Consider the following 13,039-nt stretch of genomic DNA (forward strand, 5'->3'; position numbering starts at 1 on the left):
TGTTCACACAATGTCTTCTTTGGTTACAACCTTCTGCTTGGGCACGCACACACACACACAGACACACACGCACACACACAGCCTTTGCCATATGTCTAAACCATGAATCAGATGTTTGTGACCCTCTCTCTGGCCTCTTTACCAGAATACCCGATAATAAGTGCTGTAAGAATAAAATGGATATGTCAACAATCATCTTTGAAGTGAAATCCCCCTACCCCAATTTATTAAAACACTGACTGAATAGTATAATATATTAATGTGCATAAAACAAGTTCATGAGGATTTATTTTTATTCTGTTGTACCCCCCTCTGTTCTTTGCCCTAACCTTTGAAATCAACAGGGGACTTTCATCCATGTCTGACATGCAATAAGCATAATATTTGCATATGTGTAATACTGAAAAATATTTGGCTTGTTAACTGGCGTAATTGGGGTTTATTCTGTAAACTACAGGTTACTCTCTAACTGTCTTACACAACATTGGGACAGGTGCTGAATTCCCATGGATCATATGTAACTGACCGGGCCAATCAAGAGGAGGAACTGGTTGGCTATGGGTTCAGAGACTGTGGCATTGTTCACTCCTTTTCTCAGTACTGAATAGGACTGGACAGGTGAAAGCAATATGTTAGGAACTAGGTGAAGCTCTATTGCTTACAGTTTATATCCAGATTCTAGTGTATCTGAGAAATGCAGAAATACACATAAATTGGTGAAAGGTGAGTGAAAAGTAAGGTGAAGGCCATGTGAAATGTTCCAGGAAACACAACTGTTGTCGCAGTCTGCCAGCAATCTGGATCCAACCATTGGTTGGCAGTTTTCAGTCATTTCTTCTCCTTCATCCACAGCGGTCATGGAGGACCAATGAGAAAGTGTGTGTAATCAAGATGGGCGGGGCGTCCCTGAGGACTAGGGTTTAAAGTAGGATGTGTCATGCTGTCGCCAAGCAGACGACGTATCAATCAACATGATTCCCATTGTTCTGGCCTCAGTGCTCATCGCTAGCGGTAAGTGTCAGCCTCTATGTGCATGTGTGTGGACGTTAGACAGAGACTCCAACTGCAATCCTAGAGAGCTGAAGGGTGTGCAGGCTTTTGCTCTAGCCCAACACTGACACACCTGATTCAACTATTAGTCCAGACTGGCGACTATAATTAGTTAATCAGTTGAATCAGATATTCTTGTGCTGGGCTTTTACAATAACCTGCACTGTAGCCTTCCTGGACCGGAGTTGGTGACTTCTGAGTTAGAGAGAAAGACCTGACCTTGAACTGTCTCTCTGTCTACCCCCCCTAGCCCTCGGGTGCGGCACCCCTCCCATTGAGCCTCTGACCACCCGTGTGGTCAATGGAGTGGACGCCAAGCCCCACAGCTGGCCCTGGCAGGTACACTGACACCCCTATCTCCCTCTCTCCATGTACAATGATTATAATACTGGATTGCATTTATATAGGTCACTTTTTACCACAGGTCGTTCTTCACACATCTTATGTATTTGTATGGATTAACTCATTCTATCCACCCTCAGTCTTTCTCACATTCTCTCTTTTTTTCTTTTTTCTTTCTTTCTTTCTTTCTTTCTTTCTTTCTTTCTTTCTTTCTTTCTTTCTTTCTTTCTTTCTTTCTTTCTTTCTTTCTTTCTTTCTTTCTTTCTTTCTTTCTTTCTTTCTTTCTTTCTCTCCAGATCTCTCTGCAGTATGAGAGGGATGGGGAGTGGAGACACACCTGCGGAGGATCTCTGATTGCCACCAACTGGGTCATGACCGCTGCTCACTGTATCAAGTAAGAGAGGCTACACATTCAAATGTACAGGCAAATACACACAGTGCATCCAAAGAACACCTTTGCACACTCACACACACACACACACACACACACACACACACACACATACACGCACACACACAGACATAGCTTTCGGCTCATATATGCTGTGACCATTGAGCATTCAACCTTCTACAACCCTCCCAGTCCCAGCCTGTCCTACAGAGTGTTCGTTGGAAAGCACAACCTGGTTGAGACTGAGGAAGGCTCTCAGGCCATCATCCCTGAGAAGCTTGTTGTCCATGAGAAGTGGAACCCCATCTTTGTGGCCTTTGGGTAAGAGTACAGCCCACAAATAGAAAGTCTAGCACAACAAACCTTAAATGGTACACTATGAAAACAGATATTGACAATAAAGGTCTAATGTGTTGCTAAGGGTTGTTTCATAAGCACCAAATGGAAGAAAGCAAAGCTATTTTTTTGGCCTTTACCTAAACAACACTGGATATGCAGAGCATTATGAGTAGCCTTATATACTTGCAGTACATCACAATATAAACTGGTCAGACGTTCAGTGGCATCACCTATCTATCCTTTCCTTCTACAACCCTCCCTCTCTGTTCCTGTCTCTGGTCCTTCAGAAATGACATTGCCCTGATCAAGCTGTCTGAGCATGTGACCCTGACTGACCAGGTTCAGCTTGGCTGTATCCCTGCTGCCAGCACTGTGCTGGACAACCAGTACCCCTGTTACATCACTGGCTGGGGCAGGGTCTACAGTAAGCCACTGTGTGTGTGTGTGTGTGTGTGTGTGTGTGTGTGTGTGTGTGTGTGTGTGTGTGTGTGTGTGTGTGTGTGTGTGTGTGTGTGTGTGTGTGTGTGTGTGTGTGTGTGTGTGTGTGTGTGTGTGTGTGTGTGTGTGTGTGTGTGTGCGTGCGTGTGTGCGTGCGTACGTGTGTTGATCACTTTCATGTGTGTGCCTGTAGGGTAACTAATTGTAGTGTGACATCTGTGTGTGTTTTAGCCGGAGGCCCCATTGCTGATAACCTGCAGCAGGCTCTGATGCCCGTGGTGGATCATGCCACCTGCTCCAAGCCCGACTGGTGGGGCATCGCTCTCAGGACCACCATGGTGTGTGCCGGAGGAGATGGCATTGTCGCTGGCTGCAACGTAAGTGTCTCTGGGGGATGCAAGAGGGAGAGAGAAACAGTGAGAGAGACAGTGAAACAGAGAGTATGTCGTGTGTGTGACATATGTGTTTGTGCATGAGCGTATGTTTGTGTGTGTGTGTGTGTGTGTGTGTGTGTGTTTGTGTGTGTGCATGTGTGCATGTGAGTGTTTATGTGTTGTGTTGTGTGTGAGAGTGGGGGTGTGAGAGTAACACATTAGTGAATTACGTTCACTCCTCTACCTATTTATTTGGGCAGTGAAGCTAAAACTTTTAATTTGGCTCTATACTCCAGCATTTTGTATTTCAGAGGAAATGCTTCAATTGAGGCGACAGTACAGAATGTCACCTTTTAATTGACAGTATTTTCATACCTATCTGTTCTACCGTTTAGAAATGAAAGCACTTTATGCACAGTATCTAGTCCCCCCATTTGAAGGTGTCATAAGTATTTGGACAAATTCACATAGAGTGAATTAAAGTAGTCAAAACATGTAGTATTTGGTCCCATATTCATAGCACGCAATGACTACATCAAGCTTGTGACTACAAACGTGTTGGATGCATTTGCAGTTTGTTTTGGTTGTGTTTTGGATTATGTTGTGCCTCTGTAACTTTCTCACTCATCATTATTCACAATTCATTCATGGTTATCCGTAACCATGGTAGCATCGACATTAACATAGAAGATTTCAGAAACATATTCTATTGTTATTTACAATAAAAGTGACTCCAAAATGACACAATACATTATTTACCATTAGTTATATTGGGCATAACATAATCCAACCAAAACAAAATGCAAATGCATCCAACAAGTTCGTAGTCACAAGCTTGGAATATGGGACTAAATACTACAACTTTTGACTACTTTAAAACACTTTATGTGAATACTTATGACACCTTCAAATAGGGGGACTAGATACATAAAACACTTTCATCTCTGAACTGTAAAACAGATATGTATGAAAATACTCCTCTGTAGCTCAATTGGGAGAGCATGGCGCTTGTAACGCCAGGGTAGTGGGTTCGACCCCCGGGACCACCCATACGTAAATATATATGCACACATGACTGTAAATCGCTTTGGATAAAAGCGCCTGCTAAATGGCATATTAAATAAAAGGTTACAATCGGTACTGTCACCTCATATGAAACATTTAATTTAAAATTCAATATGCTTGCATATAGAGACACATTTTTTAGCTTCAGTATCCAAATAAATGTATCTTTGTCTACCCCCCTAGCACTTGGGTGTGGCAACCCTCCCATTGAGCCTCTGGTCACCCATGTGGTCAATGGAGTGGACACCAAGCCCCACATGATTTTAATTTTAATTAAATGTTTCATATCCAAATAAATCCATAGGGGAGTGTATACAATGGGTATCATAAGTATTCACCCCCCTTGGATTTTTTCAAATTTTGTTGATTTACAAAGTGCCATTGAAATAGATTAAATGTGATGTAATTGATCTACACAAAATACTCCATAATGTCAAAGTGAAAGAACATTTTACAAATGTTTACCAATTAATAGAAATTGAACAACTAAAATATAGTCATTGCATAATATTCACCCACTTTGTTTAAATAATGACCTAAATGACAGAGTGAAAATAATAATTAAAATATACAAAATACAAATATTCCAAAATATGCATACTGTATGCAATAAGGCACTAAAGTAATACTGCAAAAATACATGGCAAAGGAATATGCCTAAATGCAAAGTTGTATCTTTGGGGCAAATCCAACACATCACTGAGTAACTGCCTTCTTATTTTCAAGCATGGTGGTGGCTACATCATGGTATGGGTATGCTTGACATCGGCAAAGACTGGGGAGTTTTTCAGGATAAAAAGAAACAGGATGGAGCTCAGCACAGGCAAAATCCTAGAGGAAAACCTGCTTCAGTCTGCTTTACACCAGACACTGGGAGAGTAATTCACCTTTCAGCAGGACAATAACCAAATCTATTTTGGAGTTGCTTACCAAGAAGACAGTGAATTGCCAAGTTACAGTTTTGACTTAAATCTGCTTGAAAATCTATGACAAGACTTGAAAATTGCTGTCTAGCCATGATCCCCAACACCTTGACAGAGCTTGAAGAATTGTGAAAAGAATACAGTGGCTTGCGAAAGTATTCACCCCCTTTGGCATTCTTGGGGTGAAGAGAGGTGTTGGGTTTGCGCTAGACATAGCGTTTTCCTTGATGGCCAAAAAGCTCAATTTTAGTCTCATCTAACCAGAGTACCTTCTTCCATATGTTTGGCGAGTCTCCCACATGGCTTTTGGCGAACACCAAACGTGTTTGCTTATTTTTTTCTTTAAGCAATGGCTTTTTTTCTGGCCACTCTTCCGTAAAGCCCAGCTCTGTGGAGTGTACGGCTTAAAGTGGTCCTATGGACAGATACTCCAATCTCCGCAGTGGAGCTTTCAGGGTTATCTTTGGTCTCTTTGTTGCCTCTCTGACTAATGCCCTCCTTGCCTGGTCCGTGAGGTTTGGTGGGCGGCCTTTTCTTGGCAGGTTTGTTGAGGTGCCATTTTCTTTCAATTTTTAATAATGGATTTAATGGTGCTCCATGGGATGTTCAAAGTTTTTGATCTTTTTTTATAACCCAACCCTGATCTGTACTTCTCCACAACTTTGTCCCTGACCTGTTTGGAGAGCTCCTTGGTCTTCATGGTGCCACTTGGTTGGTGGTGCCCCTTGCTTAGTGGTGTTGCAGACTCTGGGGCCTTTCAGAACAAGTGTATATATACTGAGATCATGTGACAGATCATGTGACACCACTTTTCCGTTATGAATTATTTCAAATTTTTGGAAACAAGTTATTTTTTTCATTTCACTTCACCAATTTTGACTATTTTGTGTATGTCCATTACATGAAATCCAAATAAAAATCAATTTAAATTACAGGTTGTAATGCAACAAAATAGGAAAAACGGCAAGGGAGATGAAAACTTTTGCAAGGCACTGTAATGGGCAAATATTGCACAATCCAGATGTGCAAAGCTCTTAGAGACTTACTCAAGGAGACTCACAGCTGTAATCGCTGCCAAAGGTGTTTCTAACATGTATTGTCTCATGTATTTCTGTAGCTCAGCTGGTAGAGCACGGCGCTTGTAACGCCAAGGTAGTGGGTTCGATCCCCGGGACCACCCATACACAAAAAAAATGTATGCACGCATGACTGTAAGTCGCTTTGGATAAAAGCGTCTGTTAAATGGCATATTATTATGTATTGATTTTTCTTCCATTTACAGAGTATTTTGTGTAGATCATTGACATAAAATGACGAATAAATACATTTTAATCCCACTTTGTAACACAATAAAATGTGAAGAAATCCAAGGGGGGGAATATTTATGCCTTATTGCATGTCTTTGGTTAAGTATTAAAGCCCTTCCCTCCTCTCTTCCTATAGGGTGACTCTGGTGGGCCCCTGAACTGCAAGAACCCAGAGGGAGTTTGGGAGGTCCATGGTATTGCCAGCTTTGTTTCTGGTCTGGGCTGCAACTACGTGAAGAAGCCCACCGTCTTCACCCGCGTCTCCAACTTCAACGACTGGATCGACCAGGTAAAAGGACATGTACACATGACTCACAGAGCTAAGGTTCACACACACGTCATTACAGTGTTAATTAGCATGACATCGGCATTCTGGAAAAACCGTACATCTCAATAAAGTCGACTTTTCAGACATTGCAACAAAAAAAACTGTTTATTTTCACATGGATGTATTAATAGAACGAGGTGTTTAGTCCTAGAGTCATGAAACTTTCACAGAACATGGAGGGGAATGACTTCTTTCAATTTATGTATATATAAAAAATAAAATCACCGAAAGTGAGATACAAGGTTTTTCTAGGATGCTGATGATGAGGGAAAACCTTTGCAGGAAATGTCACCAATGACTTGTCTTGTTCTGTCTGTCTATTTTCTCAGGCTATGATGAGCAACTAAAGTGGAGCAGAATGGGGAATTGAGTACAATAAAGAAGGACTCAGCAAAATGGCTTTGTGATGTATTTTACGTTCATTCTGTAACTTTAGGAATCATTCAATACTCCATGGTTGCCACAAGATGTCCTCAGTAACTCATGATAAAGAGAAAGGATTTCTATAAGATGTTTCCTTTGTTGGAGATATATCTATACATTTATCTTCATACATACTTGATCAATCATTTGGGCATTCCGTTTTTTCATGCTGTTTACCTAATATTTGCTAATAGGAAAGTTTTGAGACATTCCACTTAAGAATGTGTGAAGATGATATCCTTCTAACAAAATGTGTTAAAAAGAGTAAAATGGAGACCTGTATGTTCACCCCACTTCAGAAAGATAGATCTAGTTCTCCATTTTCTGCTGTTGTACATATTCTGGGAATGGAAGGGTTTCATTCATGGGTGAGCCAGACCAATGTATTCTGCTCTCCATACAATCTTCCTACATCTTTTGCTTTTGATGTGATTACACTACACAGACTTGGCAGACAGGCTGGGAATGACAAAGCCACAGAAGTAGGGCTAAGGAAAATTAAGTTTAAATTAGAATTTACTATCCATTTTTAGTATCCATCTCTCTCTCACTCACACACACACTCGCTTGCTCGTATGTGCACAAACACCCACTCACAGACAAACAGACACACAGACACAGACACAGACACAGACACAGACACACACACACACACACACACAAACATACTTGCTGTGTTTTGACAGGGCAATTTTTGAATGAGGGCAGATTCATTGACAGGCTGACAGTAGACATGTCATGTCTGATTAGAGCAGGTCACTGTCACACCGACTGTGTGTGTGTGCATGCCCGTGCATGGACACGTGCATAAAGTACATTGAATTTCTCATTATCTTAGTGTATGGTTTCTCAGTGTCTATGAGTGCACATAATAGTTTTTAACATATTTTGAAGCTACACATCAAGGGGTCAATTCAAGTCAGTCAATTCAAGAAGTCAACTGAAATTCCAATTAAATAATTGAAACTTCAGTTACTTTTCAATAAACAATAGCTTAAGCTAAACTGTTTATGTGTAAACAAGCGTTATGCTCTTTCACGCTAAGCCCATGCGGAATAAAAAAATTATATTCTATAAGAATATTGGCCTACATCAATAATTCTAATGACCATTGGACAGATCCCAGATTGCACTGTTAAAATAGTTGCTTGAATCTGTTGTTGCTCTGGGGGTCTCTATCAATCTTTCTCTGGGCAGCTTTTGTCTGACGTGGGGTCTGGTCTGAAAAGAGCTTTGTCTCTCTCTGAAAGGAGCACAGGGGGACAGCTTGCCGCCTCGCATAGTAAATGCACAAAGCCCACCTTCCCAATTCGTGCAGCTGCAAGTGTTCTTGCTATATGTGGTTATAAGTTAAAGACAAGTAAGTAGTAAAGTCAGGACGTTAAAGCTTTCCCCTATAACGACTCCATAGGGCGTTATATAGCCTATAACGGGACATATGACAGCGTCTTATGATCAAGGCACCACATAGTGTGAGAGAGAAAGCCGTTTATTGGATGTTCTCTATAGCCTCCTTAAAATAGCTCAGTTTAACTGAGACTCCTCCATGCCTGAGCAGGGAGCGGGAGGGGAGGGGAGGGAGAGAGAGGGAGTATGCGTGCGACATCACAGTGATCCACATTGACAGTGGCGTCACTACTCTGTCGCCTCGCTCGAATCACCCATCTGCTAACTGGTTGGACCTCGCAGGCTCTCTCTTATTCCAGCAGTGCGCAGTGGACATTGAACCACTACGAACTGTTGAGAAGATTTGCCTGGAACTTGGTGGCAACTTCCTTGTAAAACAATAATAGTGCGCTTTTGTGACTTAACTTTATTCCTGAGGATGCAAGGGAATCCATTGTAGAGTCTGGTCGATTTATGGAGATGTTTGGAGAGGATCTGCGCATATGTTGATTCCGGACAGTGCGATCTGCTGAATGAAGCAGCTACAAGTGAGTGAGTGAGATTGAATTTGTTTTAGTGCCTATTAATCCAAGTTATTGATGATGACTAGAATAGCTATCATTAGAAGAGAACAAGTTGAACAACAGTAGCACAAAACCCTTTTGTTGTCCAAATAGCCATTTCCCAGCCAACTTGCATGTGCAGTAGAAATCTGCTATTTGGAACAGTAGGCCTATATGTAACACACACACACACTCACACACACACACACACACACACACACACACACACACACACACACACACACACACACACACACACACACACACACACACACACACACACACACACACACACACACACACACACACACACACAGACTCTTATTGTTTGTCCAGAGAACAGAATCTAAGCCACTCATCCACATCCACCCCCACCCCATTCTAACAAACCCTTGTTGTCCACATAGCCATTTCATAACAGTTGGCAGTGGGTTTCACTGTATTGATCATGTCTGGTGGAGAGGGGACCAGCCGATATTGTGCACATTGGACTCACTCATCACTGAAATCAAACTGACATTCCCTCAGTCAAGTTACTTCTGGGGCCTGTTCAGGAGGGTAGAAAATAGATAGAAATGCTTTCTTTAGAACAGATATGAGGAAAGTTTTGCTTCGAACTGAATTTATTTTCTACACCTCAGTCTCTCTTGGTAGCTAGTGTCTAGCTATTGAGACTTGGTTATCCCACGCTTCAAGGCTTTAGCTAACCCGGGTAACTCACCACCAGGCTAGCTACACCAAACTAGCTTTTCTTACCTGGAAGGGTAGAATTGCTAACTCTACTCTCGCATTTAGCTCAACCCACTCAACCCAGTATCAACTGGCCCGCACCCGTGGGGGGTGGCAGCGCCGAGAGGGACTGGTTCTACAGGAGGAGACTCCCCTCTCGCACCCTCCCGGGGAAGCAACTCCTCCCAGTGTTCCGAGCTACCGTGGCATTAGCCAAAGGCAACTAGGACAAGCCCTTGTCCAGCAAGGCCAAACCAGGCACTTTGTTGGCATGGACATTCAGGGCATGGAGGAGATAGGCCTTGACAAGCCGCTGGTGGTCAAGCCGTCATTGGCTGGCCACCTCTACCCCAGTGCCTCATCTGTAACCGGAACTACTCTCCCTGGTAAGACGGAGCACTTCACCGCCTCCATATTCCAAAAGGTCTACGTGTTTGCGACATGTTCAGTACAGGCATTGAAGCTAAAGTCCCTACTGTTGGCTTACCAGGCCGATTTCCCCTGTGTTTTATATACATGTTTTCACACCATGAGGTTGGAATAATACTGTGAAATTGTGAAAATTATGATAATACCCTTTTAGTGTAAGAGAAATTGCTCTTTGCTAAGAAGCTATTTTTGTTTATTTTTTACCATTTTCATTGAAAACAATCACAGTAAGGTACTTAAATGTTACCCAGAAATTATTTGATATGGAGATAAAATCGGCTGCATTGAACCTTCAATCAAAGGCACAGCCAACCAGAACCGATGGGACAAGATCTGTGTCAGTGCAGATCTCAACCTCCAGGCCTCCAGAGGCGCCATCCAAGGTTGTGGGCGCGCCATTAGTCTTCTAGTGGTGGGGGAGAGAGCCTTGTAGCTCAACTTGTCCAGCCTCTCAGACAAGAAAAAGACAGATTTCCTTGACACTACTATTGCGCCGAAGGAACCGTTTGGGCCTTCTTCTGCTTGCACGCAGACAAACCGGTCTCCCCCTCTATGAGCCAAGGCTTTGTGGCAGGTAGATGGCAACTCACTGGCACCAGGGTTTTCTATAAAGCAAATCCCCCAGAGACACAGCAGGCTAGAAACCCACAGTTCGGCTCTCCTATCAGAGGCTGACAGTGGGGGAAGTGGTCCTTCGCTGCTACCGAAGCGGGGTCCCGCCCACCTGATTCCCCTGGGGGAATGAAGGGGCATCCGACCTAGGGGTACGTACATCCCCAGCGGCAGAGAGGGGCAGCCAACAGTTCACTGCACTGTCAGTCCACCATTCATGCCTACAGTTTGCCCCGGGGTCAGCGGCAATTACAATTGTCTCGCCTTAGAAGCTTATGGCTTTCCACCCGCCACCCTTCACTTCTACGGAAGAAGAGCGCTTTGCACATTTACTTGGAAAGAACGGGAGCATGGCGTAAAAGTGCCCAACTCTTCATGCCTTGGGGCCCCCCTGCAATGGCTATCCCATTGGATAGTGGAAGGTATTTTATTGGCTTACAATAGCAAGGGTTTACAGCCCACTGAGGGCCCGAGGGCTCATTCTTGGGCACTGTTCAAATGCATCTCTTTACAAGAGATTTGCGAGGTGGCATGTTGGGCCACCCATCATACATTTATGACGTTTTGCAGACTGGATGTCACTGCACCTTCATTGGCGCATACTGTCCTCAGTGTCAGGGTCACTGAGTGGTGATGCTGTTGGGACTACCCTGGCTTCGGAGAGCATGTCTGTGACACGGGAGTTGGACATATCCCATTGTGAGACATCAAAATGAGTATTTCAAAAATAACTTAGGGTTACTTGCGTAGTTCTATGATAATATGAGTGAGATGTCTCACCGCATTTCCCTGCTCGCAAGAATGCAAGGAAGAGGCATGCTTGAGAATGACCAGTGGTCTGGCGAGTGGCGCCTTATAAGGAGGAGAGGGGCTCACCATATTCGCAACTTGACCGATCTGTCTCCAACAGACGTTGTGTGATTGGTTCTTCGAGCTGTCAGTGATCCGCTGAGCAAATCGCATTGTGAGACATCTCACTCATATTATCTCAGAACCGAGGTTACACAAGTAACCCTAAGATATCTTGATGCAAACCATTTCGCTTTACATATGTTGCACAAAATCATGAAATGACTCCTTTAAATTATGATCTCCAATGTCAATGTAAATGGCCATTTCAACTTGATGCTCTCTCCTCGCCTCTCTTTGATACCCTGTGGTCTCATTTCCCCTTGCATCAGTAATAGAGTTCTACAGAACATTCTAGAGCTGGCAGAGAGCTGAGAGGGGAATTGTGCTGAAAATGAGTCTGGTGCTTGCCTGGATCTCACGTGGCCTGATGCCACAGTCAAGAAACCAAACCAATTCCCGTTGGTATAATATCAACTCTATTACTCAAAGTCAGTCAAGTGCATCATTGCCATAACCCTTATTAGGAACTATACCTGTCTTGATTTGGATTGGTTAAGAGTGGCAGGGAGAGTGGAGAGAAGTTTGAAATTAGTTTTCAACAGCAGTGTGTCTCTCCATTTGCCTCAATCTGTCTTTGCATGGGGAAATGTGTGTAATTGGAATTATATTCACTGAAACAGACACTATCCAACTCACTCAGTCACACACGTACAGGCCCAGGTTGATATCAACACATCCACAAACCTGCAACTAAACACACACTCATAAGGTCTACTTCACAAACAAATTTGAATTTGCAATTAGATTACATCTATAATATATGTTGATAACATTTGGAAATGTTTTAAGTATAATGCACTCCTAAGAACAGTGCTTTCAATGTATGAGGCCAGTTCAGTGGTCTATCAGTGGAAACAGCGCCACTGTTCGCCCCACCACCTTTGTTATTGTTTTTGTTTCGTGGATGTAACAGAGGAGAAACGGAGGAGAGGAGCTTCCGGCAGCATGGTAAAAGAAATTGCAGTACGTATTCTGCTGTTCTATCGCACGTCCAATGAAGTCCGTGGGGGAAAAAAAGTGTTTGTTGTTTGCATTAGCTTCTTTGTTGTAATATTCCAAATGGAAGTGGCAGTTCCACCAATTAAGCATTCCAGCTTTAAAGGTCCAATGCAGCTGTTTTTATCTCAATATTAAATAATGTATTGGTAACAATTAAGTACCTTACTGTGATTGTTTTCCAAAACTCCATCCCACCAAAACAGGCTCTTACATTATTTACATTTACATTTTAGTCATTTAGTAGATGCTCTTATCCAGAGCGACTTACTGCATTCATCTTAAGATACTGTAGCTAGGTGAGACAACCACATACAGTGAGGGAAAAAAGTACTTGATCCCCTGCTGATTTTGTACGTTTGCCCACTGACAAAGACATGATCAGTCTATAATTTTAATGGTAGGTTTATTTGAACAGTGAGAGACAAAATA

General features: G+C 42.8%; 2 protein-coding genes across 2 annotated transcripts in view; both read left to right on the forward strand.

Annotated features, from left to right (window-relative positions):
* The first annotated feature begins 956 nt into the window (after positions 1 to 956).
* On the forward strand, positions 957 to 6,999 carry ela3l (elastase 3 like). The gene is made up of 8 exons (XM_041863245.2): positions 957 to 1,011; positions 1,301 to 1,389; positions 1,689 to 1,786; positions 1,976 to 2,104; positions 2,410 to 2,546; positions 2,792 to 2,937; positions 6,366 to 6,518; positions 6,887 to 6,999. Exons 1-8 carry the CDS (start codon positions 972 to 974, stop codon positions 6,902 to 6,904), a joined length of 810 nt encoding a protein of 269 aa, XP_041719179.1. The 5' UTR covers positions 957 to 971; the 3' UTR covers positions 6,905 to 6,999.
* A 1,595-nt stretch (positions 7,000 to 8,594) lies between these two features.
* Positions 8,595 to 13,039, forward strand: part of fam219ab (family with sequence similarity 219 member Ab) — a 28,783-nt gene continuing 24,338 nt past the window's right edge. Inside the window, exon 1 of the mRNA XM_041862963.1 lies at positions 8,595 to 8,914. Within this exon, the coding sequence (XP_041718897.1) occupies positions 8,900 to 8,914 (15 nt within the window). The 5' untranslated portion in view covers positions 8,595 to 8,899. The remainder of the gene's footprint in view (positions 8,915 to 13,039) is intronic.

This window comes from Coregonus clupeaformis, chromosome 18 (assembly GCF_020615455.1).
Source record: "Coregonus clupeaformis isolate EN_2021a chromosome 18, ASM2061545v1, whole genome shotgun sequence".
Classification (NCBI taxonomy): Eukaryota; Metazoa; Chordata; class Actinopteri; order Salmoniformes; family Salmonidae; genus Coregonus; species Coregonus clupeaformis.